Source organism: Dermacentor andersoni, chromosome 3 (assembly GCF_023375885.2).
Source record: "Dermacentor andersoni chromosome 3, qqDerAnde1_hic_scaffold, whole genome shotgun sequence".
Taxonomy (NCBI): domain Eukaryota; kingdom Metazoa; phylum Arthropoda; class Arachnida; order Ixodida; family Ixodidae; genus Dermacentor; species Dermacentor andersoni.
Genome location: NC_092816.1, coordinates 201,971,806 through 201,990,762, shown reverse-complemented (window position 1 = coordinate 201,990,762; position 18,957 = coordinate 201,971,806). Strand labels below are relative to the sequence as shown.

The 18,957-nt window shown below is 44.6% G+C and overlaps 1 protein-coding gene across 1 annotated transcript in view; it reads right to left on the bottom strand.

Moving 5' to 3' along the window:
* Window positions 1–1,089: 1,089 nt before the first annotated feature.
* The window catches only part of LOC126524360 (uncharacterized), a 125,808-nt gene continuing 107,940 nt past the window's right edge, over window positions 1,090–18,957 (bottom strand). The window contains exons 13-14 of the mRNA XM_072286980.1: window positions 6,177–6,236; window positions 1,090–2,708 (exon numbers count right to left, since the gene is read on the bottom strand). Coding sequence (XP_072143081.1) covers window positions 1,673–2,708; window positions 6,177–6,236 — 1,096 coding nt within the window. The 3' untranslated portion in view covers window positions 1,090–1,672. The remainder of the gene's footprint in view (window positions 2,709–6,176; window positions 6,237–18,957) is intronic.

Genomic DNA, 18,957 nt, shown 5'->3' with positions numbered 1-18,957 from the left:
AGCTGTAAATTTGGTGCAGAAAGCACTGAAATACGTAATTTGTTTTCACCTTAGGTTCTATACTTAGTTATTCTTAATCTCTAGCTTTCAGATGAAGTATACAGTTATGAATATAAAAATATCTGCATTTCATATACAGGGCGCCCCACGTAAATTTAGCCAAAGCTTAAAGAAATGCATATGCGACGTTGCTGGACACTATAAAGGTAATGTATTTTGACTGGCGCTGCCAGTGGCGCGGCGATTTGGCGTATGGTAGCGGGCGTCTTTCACGCTCGGAAAAACATTTCTATGCAGCCAGTATTGAGCAATATTCAGAATTATTTTAATTAGCATTTTCTTTTAACAATTCTCAGTCACTTGCTCACTATGTATGCCCATGCTTTGCTGTGGCAGCGCTGCTTGTGTGCGCACATGCGGACACAGGGATTATAATAGGTTGTTGCAATGAAGAGTACATTAGTAACGTTTTTTTTTGGGTTGTTTTATTCAAACCACAAAATTTATTGATGGCACCTATAACGCTGTCACACTTAAGATCGCCAATGAGCACGACCGGAATAAAATTTCTCCATCGCGATTGGCTCTTTGGGGCGAGTTGCGCAAGCGAGCCAACTGTGATAGAGACTCCAATCAAAATAGATAGCGATTGAAAGTGTGCCGTGTGGATGGAGTTTTACAGACGCACTGCCAAGGCAAGCTGCTTCTTTAAGGCACGAAAGACGACAGCAATGTTTACAGCTTTAAAATCGAACGCTCAGATTTCTTACTGTTCATATGCTGACGGTAATCGTTGGGGTACAACTGCTGTCGCCACTGTCTGTAAGGTGTATTCTGTTTTGCCATTGCGTACCGTAGTGGGCTTTAGAAAAGCTGCCGCATGTGTGGCAGTTTCTCAAGCAGCATTCATGAACATTTAACCAGAAGGCGGAAAAAGCAACAATTAATCAATCATGGAGAAATAAAAGTCGCTGCCTTTCAAATAACCGCACCCTTTCCTGTGGAGCTCTCCATTTCATAGCTGCATCGCAATTATCAGCATACAAAACAATGTGATGCAAAAGTAAAAACAAGATCGTTGCATAACAATAAGGTAGGGGTTCTTTCATATACATTCGGTTCATAAGTCATCTGTTGCCACCACTTTGGTCAGGGACGGTTACACGGTAAACTTGTAGACCGAACGAGGTATTTATTGCGAGTGATGAACTGATGTTCCGTTATGATATTGCCATTTCATGAAGCAACCGTAAGACGTACCACAAACTGGTGGTACGATGATGGCAGTATAAACTACGAATATAACAAAAGGGATCTAGAGTTTGTGAACGTGCAGGTTTTGAAGGGACTAATAGTTTTGACAGAATGCAATAGCATGAGACTATGTAAGACACAAGTAAACAAGTTCAGGAAATACGTTGACATCTTTTCGCCTTAATATAATACTTTGTCTTTCAGAAAAACAAAGACACTCAGTGACCTGGTCTGCGGTAGCTGGGTTGATCATAAGGCGCAAAAGGTAGCCCGTTTTTCATATATTACGGATATACGAAGCAACAAAGAAAAGTCCAAGATGTTTGTTTGTCCAAGATGTTAATATGTTTTGCAATATAACCCCTCGTGGCGCCGGTCGCATGTCCTTTAGCACACTGACGCACATTGGCCACGAGGGTCAAGGCGAAAACGGCTCTGGTGATTGGCCTTCCTCCTCAGAGTCACCTCGCACGTTCTGGTAGCGGCTGAACAGACTTCTGGCCAGGTTCACGCTACTGTTGGTGATGCTGTTAAGCACACTGGATCCCAGACCACGTGGCAGCGCCCTCTGGGATATGGCGCGGAGAGCTCTTGCAACTCCGCTTTGCGGAGGCTCGTAGAGGAGCGCTCGCACATCGGTGGTTGATTTTTTCCGACGGGAACCGCCTTGCTTCTGCTTCGTCCCTTCTCTTTTTTCTTCCTCATTTCCCTTCTTTTCTCCTTTGTCCTTATGCTTGGACTGGATCGAGTCTTCCCCTTCACCCCGTTCCTTTACATCTGTGTGCTCCTTGTCCTTCGGCGCAGCTGCCGCATTGTCCTTTGCCTTTTTTCCATCCAAATGACTTTTTTTGCTTTCATGACCACCCAAAGACAAGCTTCGCTTCCCCTTCTTCAGCTGGCCGCCCTTCCTTTCTTTCCCGCCCCTTTCGCCGTGCGCGTCCAAGCTCGACTTCCGGGCGTCCTCTTCCCTTTTCGGTGAACTTTCGCCCTTCGTTTCCTTCGCTTTCTTCCCGCCAAGCCCGGGCGTTTTCTCTCCGTGCGCAGCAGAGCTTAATTTTCGCGATAGCTCTTTTTTCGGGGAACGTTCACCCCGTCCGCGTCCTTTATTTTCAGCTGTTGCGGAGGGTTCCTTCTTGGCCGTGGTTTTTGTCTTATCAAGGTGGTCGTCTTCGTGCATGCCTATTTGCTTTTCATTGGTGCCAGACTTCCCTTTACGCTCTTCCTTCTCTTTTTGTTTGTCCTCGTCTTTTCCGCCTTTCGGGCTTTTCTTAGCATCTACTTTGCTCCCGTCATCGTACCAGATGATGATCTCTCCACTGGAGCTTACTTCAATCTCTGGTTTTGCTTGGTCTTTGATTTTGGACACTGGTTTCTCTTCGTGTCCGTGTGCCTTCATTATTTTGATATATATATTAAAATCGTCGTCGTCTGGCGAACGATCGTAGTAATTAATACTGCAAAAGAAAATGGTTGAACATTTAGTTCAATGTCTACACACGCCTTAAATATCGCCCAAACAGTTTCCCTCGCTCCACCCTTTCCTTGAAATGATGAATAACGTTTCTTTTGACGCGTTTACATGTTGCATATTTATTTATGGTGACAAAGCCAGGTGACAATACGCGAACGAGTTGTTCTTCTATTTCAAGAACGATCAATAATTCCATTCTTTTGTCTGGTGATATAAAGTGGGTAAACGCAATTGTAAAAGGATATTACTGCAAATAGAACAGTACCATTCCTGCCAAATGAGCCACAGCTGAGCTTCCCCGCTGTGAGTTTGTTGGAATTTAAGTAAACCTTACTCCACACTGCATGAAGAAATTATTAAAGCAAGGATTCTTTCTCCTTATCGCCATGCTTCTCAAGCCTTTCTGATACAAAGAATTCTGCAAGATTCCCAACACTCTGCAACAATTATCTGATACGGAGAAATACAAACAACAAGGGTGCTATAAAGTAAAACTATTCCAAACTTTTCTATTCCAATTCTGTAATCAGCCCTCCGCGATTGGTCAAAAACTTTTTTGGGCCAACCTCCCCCCTTCACCTGTCTGTCACGCAACGTCACGAAAACAGCGATATCTCCCGATCTGATATGACGTGTACGGACTGATTATGCATGACTTGACCGAAAAAAGAAAGAACAGTTATTTCTGATTTGACGCCTATTCGTCATTAGCCCCCGGCTATTGGTCAAAAGCTTTCAGGCTGCACCCACTTCACCTGCCTGTCACGCGACGTCACACAAACGCAAAAGCTCACCGCGTCAAAGTGACGTGTGCTCGATAAACATGCATTATTATGCCGCAGAAAACTCAATTTTCTTCTAAATAGACCCACGCTGCCCCATTCCGAAAGGAATAAAAGATGGCTACCGCTGATCGCTCAGGCACTGGGGACTCGCAGCTGCTGGAGAGCATGGGTTTTATTACGTTTAGTAAATCTTTTCGCATGGCCGCGTAAAGTTTTCGAGCTCTTTCGGCACATTTACGGCCTCGATCTGCCAACTCTTGGCTGAGGATCCGTTTCAGCGTCATTCTTAAGCTTCCTTTGCATGCCGCCACGATTTTCGATGAGCCACCGCAAGATAAGTAAGGGAAGGCGGACCAGTAACGTTTTCGAGCTCTTTAGGCACATTTACGACCTCGTTCTGCCAACTCTTGGCTGAGGATTCGTTTCAGCGTCATTCTTAAGATTCCGTTGCATGCCGCCGCGATTTTCGACGAGCCACCGCAAGCTAAGTAAGGGAAAGCGGACCAGCAACGTTTTCGAGCTCTTTCGGCACATTTACGACCTCGTTCTGCCAACTCTTGGCTGAGGATCCGTTTCAGCGTCATAAGCTTCCGTTGCATGCCGCCGCGATTTTCGACGAGCCATCGCAAGCTAAGTAAGGGAAAGCGGACCATTAACGTTTTCGAGCTCTTTCGGCACATTTACGACCTCCTTCTGCCAACTCTTGGCTGAGGATCCGTTTCAGCGTCATTCTTAAGCTTCTGTTGCATGCCGCCGCGATTTTCGACGAGCCACCGCAAGCTAAGTAAGGGAAAGCGGACCAATCGCAGACGCCGGCACCACCTCCTTCAACCGGTTATCGACTTTCAGTGCAGTGGCTCGGCTCCATTGAATCCCTCTGCACTTGAGCATGCTCCTCGCCTCTTGTGAGCCATTTAGATAAGACAAGCCGCTCAGCGTAGGCAATGCTATTCGTTTTTCAAGCAAACAAAAGTGACCTCCTATGAACGAGGAGAGCGTTTGGTTGGTCTGTTCAGACAACCCTGCGGGTGACCGCCCGGTGCTTGCGTTGGCGGTTACGCGAATTTGACGTCAAGAGATTGGAAAAAGTACATATTGGAATAGGTTTACGTTATAGGGCCCCAAACTAACATTTAATCATCTGAGCGTAAGCATGTCTAATTACAAAAGTTGTTAAGCTCGTACCAATGACAAGCGCTGTTCTCCAAAATAGTTTGCAGCTGTTCGCGCGTCTCATCGAGATCAGATTAGGCATCTATGCCGTATCCTAAGCGCACTCACACCACGCTCCTATATATATATATATATATATATATATATATATATATATATGTATATATACATATAAGAAAATAAGATATGTTGCGGTTGTACCGGTCGTACCTCACCCCGATATGATCCACAAGAAGTGCAAACAACTATACGCCACGTCCAACGCCATTATGTGCATTCCATTCATGAGAACATATTTGATATGCAGCCGAAAACTGAGCTGCGAATGTTTCTCTTTTTTGGTTGTGTTTTGCGACTGAAATGCTTGATTGATAAATTCCACACTCAAGTAATAAAAAGGAACCAGAAAGGGCTAACACTGCTATTGCTTTTCTCGTAGTTATTTTAATCCTTCCCGTGTACGGCCTGTTCAAAACACTAAGCATTTGCTGCAGGTGATCCATATTCTTGCTGAAGAGGACGTCAGCCATCTGAAAACAGCAAATTGCTGGTTGGCTTTCCCATACTCATTGCTCTCTAACGCCTTGAATGTAGTTTCTTTGTGCCTTCTCGTTCGTTTACACTAAAATAAAACTAAGGCGAGAGTTTGTCATTGCAAACTTCGCCTTGAAAATTTTCAACTTTATTACCAATTAGGGTATACGCGCGACACCTAAAGGTATTTTTTCCTCCTGCGCATTGACTAGGCGATCGCTCGATGACTGCGCATGCCTATGCATGTTGCAGACATGTCTTAGCGGTCAATATATTCGTCGTTCAGCAATAGGTTATATTACGCAGATTTTCTGACAGATTTACGTTGCGTACAAGTCAGGTCCTGAAAATTTATTTAGCGAAGCTAGTCCTGGCTACGTATCTTAGGGTTAACAGCGGGCACAGTTTAGCGCTGTGTCCTGCTGTTGGTCACTCTGTCCCCGTGTGCGCTGTTAACCCGTTAAGGTGATTTATACCAACTAGCCCAACAAGCCATCCTTGTGAACTTCCTGGCTAAGGTTTCATGTTTTTGTCATGCTTTCATTAGCATTGTCTGAATCTCTTCTTTTTCTATTTATAACATACAAACAATTAGGTGCCAATATTATTTAGTACTTTATGTATATTAAAATTTATAAAATAGGGTTGTTAGAACTGTGAATTAGAAGACTGATATATGATTGGCAAAAATTGTGAATATTAATATTTGGTTTGTTATTGACAAGTTTTGTGCGCATGATATGTTGAAGTTTTCCCCCGCTTCCCTCTTTAATGCTAATGTCCCTGACAATACAATAAATTTAAAACGTAATAAATAAATAAATAAATAAGTAAATATATATATATAAATAAATAAATAAATAAATATTTGTCTATTATTAATAAGATAGAGGAACTTAAAGTAAACATGTGTCGCAAACACCTCAAATGAGCTGCTTTTCGCCGTACGAAATGCTTACAATCTTTTCTTCCTTGCTGCTGGTTCCGGTTCTGGCGTCGGCGTATCAGTGTACACGCAGCTGCGACAAAAAATGCACAAAAAGACTTGACTATATTCACCCGCGACAACACTTTTTGACCGTTCGATAATACATGAGAACGTTATATAACCATTATGACGATAAGATATTTTGATGTGTTGCACAGAGGATGGTCTTAAAAGATATTTGTCCTGTAAATAAATCTATAGTTGTACATTGTACAAAAAAACCACCGATATATTGGGCACGCTCGTTTGAATTTCTTCGCGAATTGAGTAGACTGTATGACTGTCGCATAGGCCAAACGATATTTACTGGTTTATACAGTGTTGTCAAGAAATTAAGCGGTGCATATTGCATGCGAAGTGCATATCCTCTGTAGGCGCATCCCATATATTGTTAAGCGTAAGTGTTTTTGTCCCCGCCGACAAGGCTCACTTTAAAGGTGTGTTCGTGAATGTACCATGAGGCATAAAAAGCGTGGTATGCTGGTCTTCTATTCACCGTATCCCATATTCCTGCGAAGCAGATCCCTCACAAACAGAACGTCCGCGGCGTTTATTAAGTACGCGGTTTTAGAGGCTCGAGCCACTCTCCCGGCAAAGACCGTTTACCGGTTCTTGTAGCAATTTCGTATTCGCAGCAATAGGGTCATCATCGTCATCAGCCTGGTTATGCCCACTGCAGGGCAAAGGCCTCTCCCATACTTCTCCATCTACGCCGGTCATGTACTAATTGTGGCCATGTTGTCCCTGCAAACTTCTTAATCTCATCCACCCACCTAACTTTCTGCCGCCCTCTGCAACGCTTTTTTTCCCTTGGAATCCATTCCGTAACTCTTAATGACCAGCGGTTATCTTCCCTCCTCATTAGGTGCCCTGCCCATGCCCATTTCCTTTTCTTGATTTCAATTAAGATATCATTAACTCGCGTTTGGTCCCTCACCCAATCTGCTCTTTTCTTATCCCTTAACGTTACACTTATCATTCTTCTTTCCATAGCTCGTTGCGTCGTCCTCAATTTAGGTAGGACCCTTTTCGTAAGCCTCCAGGTTTCTGCCCCGTACGTGAGTACTGGTAAGACACAGCTGTTATAAACTTTTCTCTTGAGGGATAATGGCAACCTGCTGTTCATGATCGGAGAACGCCTGCCAAACGCACCGCAGCCCATTCTTATTCTTCTGATTATTTCAGTCTCATGATCCGGATCCGCAGTCACTACCTGTCCTAAGTAGATGTATTCCCTTACTACTTCCAGTGCCTCACTACCTATTGTAAACTGCTGTTCCCGTCCGAGACTGTTAAACATTACTTTAATTTTCTGCAGATTAATTTTTAGACCCATCCTTCGGCTTTGCCTCTCCAGGTCAGTGAGCATGCATTGCAGTTGGTCCCCTGAGTTACTAAGCAAGGCAATATCATCAGTGAATCGCAAGTTACTAAGGTATTCTCCATTAACTCTTATCCCCAATTCTTCCCAATCCACGTCTCTGAATACCTCCTGTAAACACGCTGTGAATAGCATCGGAGAGATCGTATCTCCCTGCCTGACGCCTTTCCTTATTGGGATTTTGTTGCTTTCTTTATGGAGGACTACGGTGGCTGTGGGGCCGCTATAGATATCTTTCAGTATTTTTACATACGGGTCGTCTACACCCTGATTCCGCAATGCCTCCATGACTGCTGAGGTTTCGACTGAATCAAACACTTTCTCGTAATCAATGAAAGGTATATATAAAGGTTGGTTATATTCCGCACATTTTTCTATCACCTGATTGATAGCGTGAATATGGTCTATTGTTGAGTAGCCTTTACGGAATCCTGCCTGCTCCTTTGCTTGACGGAAGTCTAAGGTGTTCCTGATTCTATTTGCAATTACCTTAGTAAATACTTTGTAGGCAACGGACAGTAAACTGATCGGTCTATAATTTTTCAAGTCTTTGGCGTCCCCTTTCATATGGATTAAGATTATGTTAGCGTTTTTCCAAGATTCCGGTACGCTCGAAGTCATGAGGCATTGCGTATACAGGGTGGCCAGTTTCTCTAGAACAATCTGCCCACCATCCTTCAACAAATCTGCTGTTACCTGATCCTCCCCAGCTGCCTTCCCCATTTGCATAGCTCCCAAGGCTTTCTTTACTTCTTCCGGCGTTACCTGTGGGATTTGGAATTCTTCTAGACTATTCTCTATTCCATTATCGTCGTGGGTGCCACTGGTACTGTATAAATCTCTATAGAACTCCTCAGCCACTTGAACTATCTCATCCATATTAGTAATGATATTGCCGGCTTTGTTTCTCAACGCATAGATCTGATTCTTGCCAATTCCTAGTTTCTTCTTCACTGTATTTAAGCTTCCTCCGTTCCTGAGAGCATGTTCAATTCTTTCCATATTATACTTCCTTATGTCAGCTGTCTTTCGCTTGTTGGTTAACTTCGAAAGTTCTACCAGTTCTATTCTAGCTGTAGGGTTAGAGGCTTTCATACATTGGCGTTTCTTGATCAGATCTTTCGTCTCCTGTGATAGCTTACTTGTATCCTGTCTAAAGGAGTTACCACCGACTTCTATTGCACACTCCTTAATGATGCCCACAAGATTGTCGTTCATTGCTTCAACACCAAGGTCCTCTTCCTGAGTTAAAGCCGAATACCTGTTCTGTAGCTTGATCTGGAATTCCTCTATTTTCCCTCTTACCGCTAACTCATTGATCGACTTCTTATGTACCAGTTGCTTCCGTTCCCTCCTTAGGTCTAGCCTAACTCGAGTTCTTACCATCCTATGGTCACTGCAGCGCACCTTGCTGAGCACGTCCGCATCTTGTATGATGCCAGGGTTAGCGCAGAGTATGAAGTCTATTTCATTTCTAGTTTCGCCGTTCGGGCTGCTCCACATCCACTTTCGGCTATCTCGCTTGCGGAAGAAGGTATTCATTATCCGCATATTATTCTGTTCCACAAGCTCTACTAATAACTCTCCCCTGCTATTCCTAGTGCCTATGCCATGTTCCCCCACTGCCTTGCCTCCAGCCTGCTTCTTGCCTACCTTGGCATTGAAGTCGCCCATCAGTATACTGTATTTTGTTTTGACTTAACCCATCGCCAATTCCACGTCTTCATAGAAGCTTTCGACCTCCTGGTCATCATGACGGGATGTAGGGGCGTAGATCTGTACAACCTTCATTTTGTACCTCTTATTAAGTTTCACATACAGACCTGCCACCCTCTCGTTAATGCTATAGAATTCCTGTATTTTACCAGCTATGTTCTTATTAATCAGGAATCGGACTCCTAGTTCTCGTCTCTCCGCTAAGCCCCGGTAGTACAGGACGTGCCCGCTTTTTAGCACTGTATGTGCTTCTTTTGGCCTTCTACCTTCACTGAGCCCTATTATATCCCATTACTGCCCTCTAATTCCTCCAATAGCACTGCTAGACTCGCCTCACTAGATAACGTTCTAGCGTTAAGCGTTGCCAGGTTCATATTCCAATGGCGGCCTGTCCGGAGCCAGGGATTCTTAGCACCCTCTGCAGCGTCGCAGGTCTGACCGCCGCCGTGGTCAGTTGCTTCGCAGCTGCTGGGGACTGAGGGCCGGGGTTTGATTGTTGTGTTCATATAGGAGGTTGTGGCCAAGTTCTGCACCAGGGTGGCCAATCCTGCTCTGGTGAGGGAGTGCGTTACCGGTTCTGGTCACCGGGATCAGGCCACACTCCAGGCCTGTTTATGCAATTTTATCAACACGCGGATTTTTTCTTAAACCGGGGGAAAATTGCGCGGCACCGGGATTCGAACCACGGACCTCTTGCACGCGAGACGGGTGTTCTACCTCTACGCCACCGCTGCACCTCTGCAATAGGGTACCCTCCACTCAACGACTGAGCATACCGCAGACACAGTAGCCACATTGTAGTATGACCAGTTTATATTCGTTTACCGACCGACTACTTACTTATCAAATTACCATGTCGTAGTCGTTGTCCTCCTCTCCTCCTCCTCCTCATCATCGTCATTATGATATATATATATATATATATATATATATATATATATATATATATCCACTGCATGACGAAGGTCTATCTCCGCGAACTCCAATTACCCCGGTCTCACGTTAGCCGTTTCCAACTTGCACTTGCAAATTTCCTAATTTCATCACCCCACCTAGTTTTCTGCGCTTCCCTCGCCACAACACATAGTGACTTTCAAGTAGAATTTCTGTTTTTTATATTGTTAGCACAGAGGCTGCCCATTTTAGTTGCAGAAACACCGAAGCAAACATGTTAGCCGTTCGCTTTCCGCTACAGTTATGAAATATACTCAATGTACTCGACTCACCATTTTAGCTGCTCCGAGTGCATTTTAACATAGTTCATACAACACCGTGAACGCGTCTACAACTTCAAAATTCTTGCAACCTGGGGCTGCCTCGAGAGGTTTCATTGCTGCGAAGCTTTGTCGTGATACGCGGAGCAGTTCGCAAGCTGCGAAAGTTTCATGTGCCCGTAGGCAACTATACAGAACAAATAACTATTGGTAGAAATTTAAAATTGTCTTCGGTGCCCTCAGAAAATAACTATCTCCCAAAACAAAGCGTTATTTTTACACAGTGTTGAACCGATGAACCTCACAATAAGCCGTCGATTTGACGTTCCGTTGAAACAACATGGTACCCCTAAATTTTGTTTGAGCTAATTACTCAGAGGTACTACTACAAGAATTAGGATGCGAAAGACTGAAAACGAAGATAAACGCGTAAAGAGGACAAACGCCATCTTGTTTAGGTGTTTATCTTCATGTCCCTTTTTTGGCGCCTTAATACCCATATATAGGTGTGCCCCTAAGTTTCACAACGCGATGTTTAGTAATCTGCCACTGCTTTTCTCATTATTCTTAACATCTCTACCTATGCCCACGTAGTGTCCTTTACGTCTCAAACATTACATTCGAATGTACTTTGCTATGGCGAATCGTTATCTTACGGAATACATGCTGAGCACTTGCGCGGACGATAGCAGCGCATGTGCAAGAGCAGACTTTCTAATTAAAGTTATATTATGGGGTTTTACGTGCCAGAACCACTTTCAGATTATGAGACAATTCGTAGTGGAGGAGTCCGGAAATTTCGACCACCTGCTGTTCTACAACGTGCACCTAAATCTAGGTACACGGGTGTTTTCGCATTTCGGCTCCATCGAAATGCGGCCGCCGTGGTCGGGATTCGATCCCGCAACCTCATGCTCTGCAGCCGAACACCATAGGTACTGAGCAACCACGGCGGTTAGCTGACCTTCTCCCCCGCATCTGGTCGCGATCATAGCGTCATTGTATACGTATTTTCTGCCATTGTTATGAGCATCTTAGGCGCTGTTCATTGGCTGGCTTATCTGACCCGGACGTACGCTGGACTCGCTGAATAACACGTTTGTGTATTTGTTGCAGGAAATCGGACGAAGTTGCAGGAGGCTATATCAGAAAAAACTGACAGGAAAAAAATGTGATATGGATAATACGTGCACAATGACAGACAGACGGACGTACGGACAGACGAACGGATAGATAGATAGATAGATAGATAGATAGATAGATAGATAGATAGATAGATAGATAGATAGATAGATAGATAGATAGATAGATAGATAGATAGATAAACATACTACCAAAACACTACAAAAGCTATTCTGTCTTTCGCTCGAATAATTACTTTGTTAAAATTAAACAATTGAATTAGGTTATTTATGTTCAATATATCTACAACAGGTTTTCAGATCCCCCATCAAAATACTGACTTGTTGCACGCCACGCACGATTCCCAGATTGGTTATTTTGAAGCTTTTCAAGTAAAAGCCACAAAATGAAGTATGCTACACAGGCGCACTCTTGCTCTCCGAAGCAACGCTACTCTCAGCACCGCTCCGAATCAACACATTGTGCGCATTCAATGATGATATTTGATGTTTTATGGCGCAAGGGCCAGTATGGTCAAAGAGCGTCATCTCCGTGGTAATGAGTTCGTAGTGTAATTATGAGTTCTATGAAGATGGTGTGACGTGGCTGTAAAGGGGCCTTAAAAATTGTCGCTCTAAAGTGCGTAAAATTTGTATAATAAGAATATGGCGATGAGGTTTGACGTGTACTATGAACACCAATATGAATTTAAATAGATTGATACGACAGGTAAAAAATATCAGGTTGTAAGAAATGCTAGAGCACTACTGCCTCCTTAGAGCCCTTGAAACACAAGGGCCTGCAGGCATATGTGCTATGCAAAACAATTATCGCCGCGGCATCCTCTGGAGCGAGGATGCTCTACGTATTTAATGGGCTTATAACGTGCAGAACGACATCATTTAAGAAGTTGAGGACTGCCTTGGTGTTAAAGAGCGGTTCCTTACCGAGAAACATAGCCGGGTGTAGGGGGATGTAATAACGGTATGCAAGTGGAAAATGTTTCTTTCTTTCAGATTCGGCTTTCCGACACTCCAAGAGGACGTGGAGGACGGTCAGCCTGTCACCGCACCGACCACAGGTTGGTGGTTCATTTCCAGTAAGCAGAAAATTGTGGGTGCCAAATATGTGCCCTATTCTGAGGCGACAGAATAAGACACCTGTTCGCCGCGATGTTGCTGAAGAGGGCCAAAAACCTAACTGTGGCTTTATAACGTGCAGTTTATTATTTGTTTTTGCGTTCCACATGCGCTGCCAGTGTTGTCGCAGCGTCCTTCTTAACAAAGGCCTCAGATCTGTGACAGGGACAGCAGCGGTAGGAAAAGTGGTTAGTGATGTGAGTGATGTGGCCATTTTGTCAGCTAACACATTACCCTCGATGCCCCTATTGCCAGGCACGCCGGATACCACTACGTGTCTATGTGATAGATAAATATTGCATAAGAGCGACTAAAGTTCAATGAAAACAGGATTTGTATGCTTTTGTAAAGAGTTCAGCGCTTTTACAAGGCTTAACAAGTCTAAATACTATTGCTCTGTCGAGTTTTAATTTATTTATATGTTTTACTGCAGACAGTACGGCATAGGTTTCTGCAGTGAAGATACTCGTTAAGGGGTTCAATACATCAGATTTAGAAAAAGAGGGACCAACAGCAGCATAAGATACACCAGAATGTGATTTTGATGCATCTGTGTAGAATACAGAACAGCAGTATTTCGATTGAAGCTCACGGAATTGCATAGCGATTTCGAGGTCAGGAGCGTGCTTTGTGACCTCCACAAAGGATACATCCCAGTCTATCACCTGCCACTCCCAGGGCGGTACTAGCTTAGCTGGAAGCATTAAGTGATATTGGAGAACTGGAACATCCATTTCCATACTAAGTTCTCTTGCACGCAGTGAGAAAGGAAGTCTCATGGAGGGTCTATTATGAAAAAGTGTTTCACACGTCAAGTCGTTAACGGTCTTGAAACACGGATGTTCCTTATTAGAGCGAACCTTGAGAAAATACGTTAAGCTGATGTTTGTTCTCTGAAGATGGAGTGGCCACTCATCCGACTCTACATATAGTCTTTCAACAGGGCTTGTCCTAAATGCGCCAGTGGCCAGACGGATACCCAGATGGTGAACGGGGTCTGACATCTTACATGCGCTCGGTGCGGCAGAGTGATATACTACGGCACCATGATCTAACCGTGATCGAACTAGGCTCCTGTAAATATTCAATAAACACTGTCTGTCGCTACCCCACGTTGTGTGGGATAGGATTTTAAGTAAGTTCATTGTTCTAAAACATTTTTCTTTAAGATGTTTTATATGAGGAATAAAAGTAAGCCTGGAGTCAAGTATAACACCAAGAAATTTGTGATCTTTGTTTACAGCAATTTGTTATCCGCCCAGTTCTACGCAAGGATCTGGGACCAGGCCTCTCTTTCTTGTGAAGAGAACACAAGAAGATTTGTGGGGGTTGACTTTAAATCCATTTTGGTCTGCCCATTTGGACACCTTGTTCAAGCACTGCTGAACCTGTCTTTCGCATACTATGAGGTTGCAGCATTTGAAGCCTATATGTATATCGTCTGCGTATACGGAATAAAAAATGGCAGGTGGTAGTGAAGCACGTAGTGTGTTCATCTTAACGGTAAAGAGAGTGCAGCTGAGCACGCCTCCCTGGGGTACACCAGTTTCCTGCGTGAAAGGACGTGATAGTGCATTGCCGACTTTTACATGGAAGGCACGATTGGACAAAGAGCTTTGAGCTATTTTCAACATATTTCCACAGATGCCCATTCCCGACAAGTCTCGCAAGATCCCGTAACGCCCCCATGTTGTATCATATGCCTTCTCCATATCGAGGAATATTGAGAGGAAATACTGTTTGTGTGCAAAGGCATCGCAAATGTATCCTTCGATGCGTTCAAGATGATCGGGTGTTGACCGCCCTTGTCTGAAGCCACACTGATAGGGATCGAGTATATTGTTGAGTTAAAGGAAGTGTATGAGTCTGACTAATCATTTTTTTTCAAAAAGCTTACACAGACAATTTGTAAGAGCTATCGGACGATAACTTGCTACCAAGGAGGGGTCTTTTCCCTGCTTCAGGACAGGAACCACAATCGCCTCTTTCCATGTAGATGGGAGGTATCCCGCAGCCCACAGAGTGTTGAAAAGTGTAAGTAGTGTAACTTGTGTGTCAGTATGCAAGTTTTTGATCATGTCATACATGACTCTGTCAGGTCCCGGTGCAGTGCTTTTGCACGTGTTCAAGGCAGCTCTCAACTCGGCAATACTGAAAGGCCGGTTATAGGGTTCATTCTGTCTGGATTTTCTAATTAGTGGCTTACATTCTTCTGTTTGTTTATATTTGAGAAAGCACTGAGAATAATATTTTGAGCTCGACACGCCCTCAAAGTGCTCCCCAAGTGAGTCTGCCTGATCTTGCAGGGTATCGCCTTGTGTGTTTACCAAAGGGAGTGAATGTGCTTGTCGCCCTCTTATCCTAATAACCCTGTTCCAGACTTTGGCCACATCTTTGTACGAGTTGATGCCCGATAAAAACTTCTGCCAGCTTTCTCTTGTGGCCTGTCAGCGGGTTCGCCTGCCTTCGGACTTTACTTTTTTAAAGTTGATAAGATTCTCTGCAGTGGGAGAAGCGCGTAGCAACATCCACGCTTTGTTCTGTTTCTTACGGGCTATCCTACATTCGTCATTCCACCACGGGACACGTCGTCTACATGCCAAGCCACTTACTTCAGATATGCATTTAGATGCGGCATCTATAATGAAGGCTGCAAAATACTGCACAGCAGCATCAATTCCTAAAGAAGACATTTCATCCCATGAGATACTAGTTAGATTTCGAAATTTCTCCCAGTCGGCTCTATCAACCTTCCACTTAGAAGCCTATGGAGGGTATTCGTTTTCTTTTGATGTTCTTAGCAGTATGGGGAAGTGGTCGCTCCCGTAAGGATTGCTGGTAACTTCCCATTCAAGTTCAGGCAGTATAGACGGCGAACCTATGCTGAGGTCAATTGAAGAAAATGTTCTGTTTGCAAGAGAATAATATGTGGGTTCTTTCTTATTGAGAAGGCACGCTCCAGAAGAAAAAAGTAACTGTTGAACGAGACGACCTTGCGCATCGATACAAGAGCCTCCCCGCAAGCTGCTATGTGCATTGAAATCGCCAAGAACAACATAAGGTTCTTGCAATTCATCTATGAACGACTGAAATTCTGGTTTGTTTAATTTGTAGTTTGGGGGTATGTAAAGCGAACAAATAGTGATGAGATTTTTAGCAGGACAACTCGAACCGCCACTGCTTCGAGGGCCGTTCGTAGCTGTAAACGCTGACACGCTATGCTTTTTTGAATTACAATGGCGACACCGCCCGATGATGCGATAGCATCATTGCGATCTTTGCGAAAAGTAACGTGCTGTCGAAGAAAATATGTGTGTTTTGATTTTAAGTGTGTTTCCTGTAAACACAGCACTTTTGTATTGTGTTGGCGGATCAGTTCTCGTACATCATCATGGTTCCTAAGGAGACCTCTGACGTTCCATTGCATAATTTGTGTATCCATATTGTGTGTGCGGATACGGAAGTGATGCATTACATTACAGGGCTCTTTCGAGGCGCTGTAACCAGGGTTTTGCCTTTTCTGGAGCGTTCGAGGGAGCCTCGCCGCTCCTTAGGCGCTTGGTGCGCCATGAGGATAGGTGTTGTGTCCATTGCCTCTGGTGAGGCGCCGGACACGCGCTCTTGCGAGCGAGAAGTTTTTCGAGAGAGTCTCACCTCGGAAGGCAAGACCCCTGCGCCCACCAGCCCGGAGGTCGATGGGGCTCCCTGTTGGATTTGGCTGCGCCGGCTGTTGCCAGCGCTGGAAGGGGCCGGGGAGGTTGACGCAGCCTCGACTGCGCCCACCTTCAGGGCTGCTATTGGTCCTGCGGGATCACTGCGTGTAGCGCAGGTTGCCGCAGATAACTCTTTTGGGGCCGGCAACCCATGGGTAGCCTGGCTTGTTTGCTGGTTGGATGGAGTAGGCTTACCTACTTCCACCCTGGGGGCAGGAACCAAAGGTACCTGCTCACTGCACGCGGACAGGGCACTTGGCAATGGCCGCTGCGACGCTGCCCCCCGACGCGCCGCATCAGCATAAGGTATGCTGTGGAAAGGTGAGCACCTCTTACCGGCTTCCTTAAACGAAATGTTTTCTTTGACTTTGAGGGTGATTATTTCTTTCTCTTTCTTTCAGTTTGGACAGGAGCGTGAGTAGGCTGGATGGTCACCACTGCAGTTCACACAGTGAGGTGTGCCACTGCAGTTGTCGGAGGGGTGGCCCTGGACTCCACACTTTGCACAAGTTATTTGACCATGGCAGCTCTGCGAGCCATGGCCGAACCTCTGACATTTGAAACACCGTCTAGGGTTGGGGATATATGGTCGCACAGTTAACCTGATATATCCTGTTTCGATGGTTTCTGGTAGTACGCTGGATGCAAATGTTACGATAAGATGCTTGGTTGGAATTTCCTTATTGTCCCGTCTAATGATAATACGCTTTACATCGGTCACATTTTGATTTTTCCACCCTTCCAGGAGTTCAGCTTCTCTCAAATCCTGAAGGTCTGCCTCTGACACGGCTCCGCGTGAGCTGTTCATTGATCGGTGTGGTGTAACAGATACTGGTATGTTACCAAAGGTCACCAGACTGCCTAGCTTTTCGTATTGATTTTTCTGTGGGATCTCAAGAAGATCTCCGCTTGCCATTTTCGTCACCTTATAACCTGACCCTAAGGCTTCGGTCAAAGATTTTGAAACTATGAATGGTGAAATGAGTTTCATTGCTCAGTTAAATAGGCTGCAGGCTGCTGGTTACCCAAGTGTGGTGGTGACGTCAGTCTCGGAGGTATTGCTTCAGAAACTGAAAGGGAAGCGGCACAAAAGTAACCGCATCATACAAAAGAAGAGGCCTGAAGTTGTGCCGTATTGCCACAGAGTGGCTCACAATCTAAAGAATGTCGCCACTAGATATCAAATTCCGGTAGTGTTTTCCGCTCCTCAGAAACTGTCAATGTTGTGCAGCCGTATTTCTAAAACAAGTAAAAAACCTGATTGTGAAAAGAACCACGTGAAGTTTGTAGATTGCAGAGTCGGTGTGGTTTATAAGATTCCCTTGTCATGTGGCAAAGTGTATGTAGGGCAGTCAGGCCGCTGTGTTAACGAGCGCCTTAGAGAACATGAGCGATCCATACCAACAGGCACAGGTTCCCATTTGGCTCAGCATTGTAAAACATGCAAGTGCAAACCCATGTTTCGTGATACCACGATTTTGAAAAAGAGCCGTGACACCACCGCCCCAGAGTTATCGGAAGCTTTTTTCATTCAGTCATTGGGGTCACAGTGCATTAGTGTGCCTTCCTTAACCTTGTACAGCGCTGAATTTGGTTTTTTGGATTCTGTCGCATGAGTGCGCTCTTGGGATCGGATGTTGGTGGCTCCACCGCATGGTGCTCACTGCGCATGTTCCTCTGGTTTGAGCGGTCTATAAAGGAGTGACGCAATAAAATGATGTCAGTTGAGAGTAGCGCCTTGTCCTGTCGTCTTTCTTGTCTCTGTCGTTTTGCGCTAAACAAAGTATTCAAGTATCCATATGGTTAATTTGCCGCACTGCTGTTGTCTCAGTTTTCCAAATAACGATATTTTTTTCCATATATACATATTGTGATTTTTGTGAAATGTGTACAATAATTGTACTTGTTCTTGAAATTAACTGTTTGTATATATACAATGAAGCTTCCTCCAGTACGAAAGGACACTATGTTTATTTTAGTTACCCATTTACTTATTTTCGTCCATGCATTTATATATTTTGTTGAGTTGTTGCCCTCGTGCCGTCCGCATCTCCGTTGTGATTTCTGTCACAATTTAGGTCCGTTACGCGTTTTTACGCCTTCCTCGCCTGTTGAAGATGTAGGGACTCATCTGCCTTGCAATAAATTCACCAACGATAGGGCTTCCCGCATAACAGTTGTCTTCGGAACCTCCTTTTGTAGCACATCCAAATTAAGACACGTTTGTATATTTGCGATTCTTTAAAAAGAAATCCCAACACCAAACCTGTTTCGGCTGACCTTAGAGGGCACTTTCACAGCCAGGGCAGTGGTTCGTGTGATAAGATGAGGCGAAGAGATTGCTTCGCGCTTTCGCCAAATCTTCTGCGCTCCGGGCAGATGTGAGACTCTGCTTGTTTCCTTTCTGCACAACAGCACAGTTTTTAGGTATTCCTATAGCCATCGTCGAAGAGAGCACGTGTTCGAA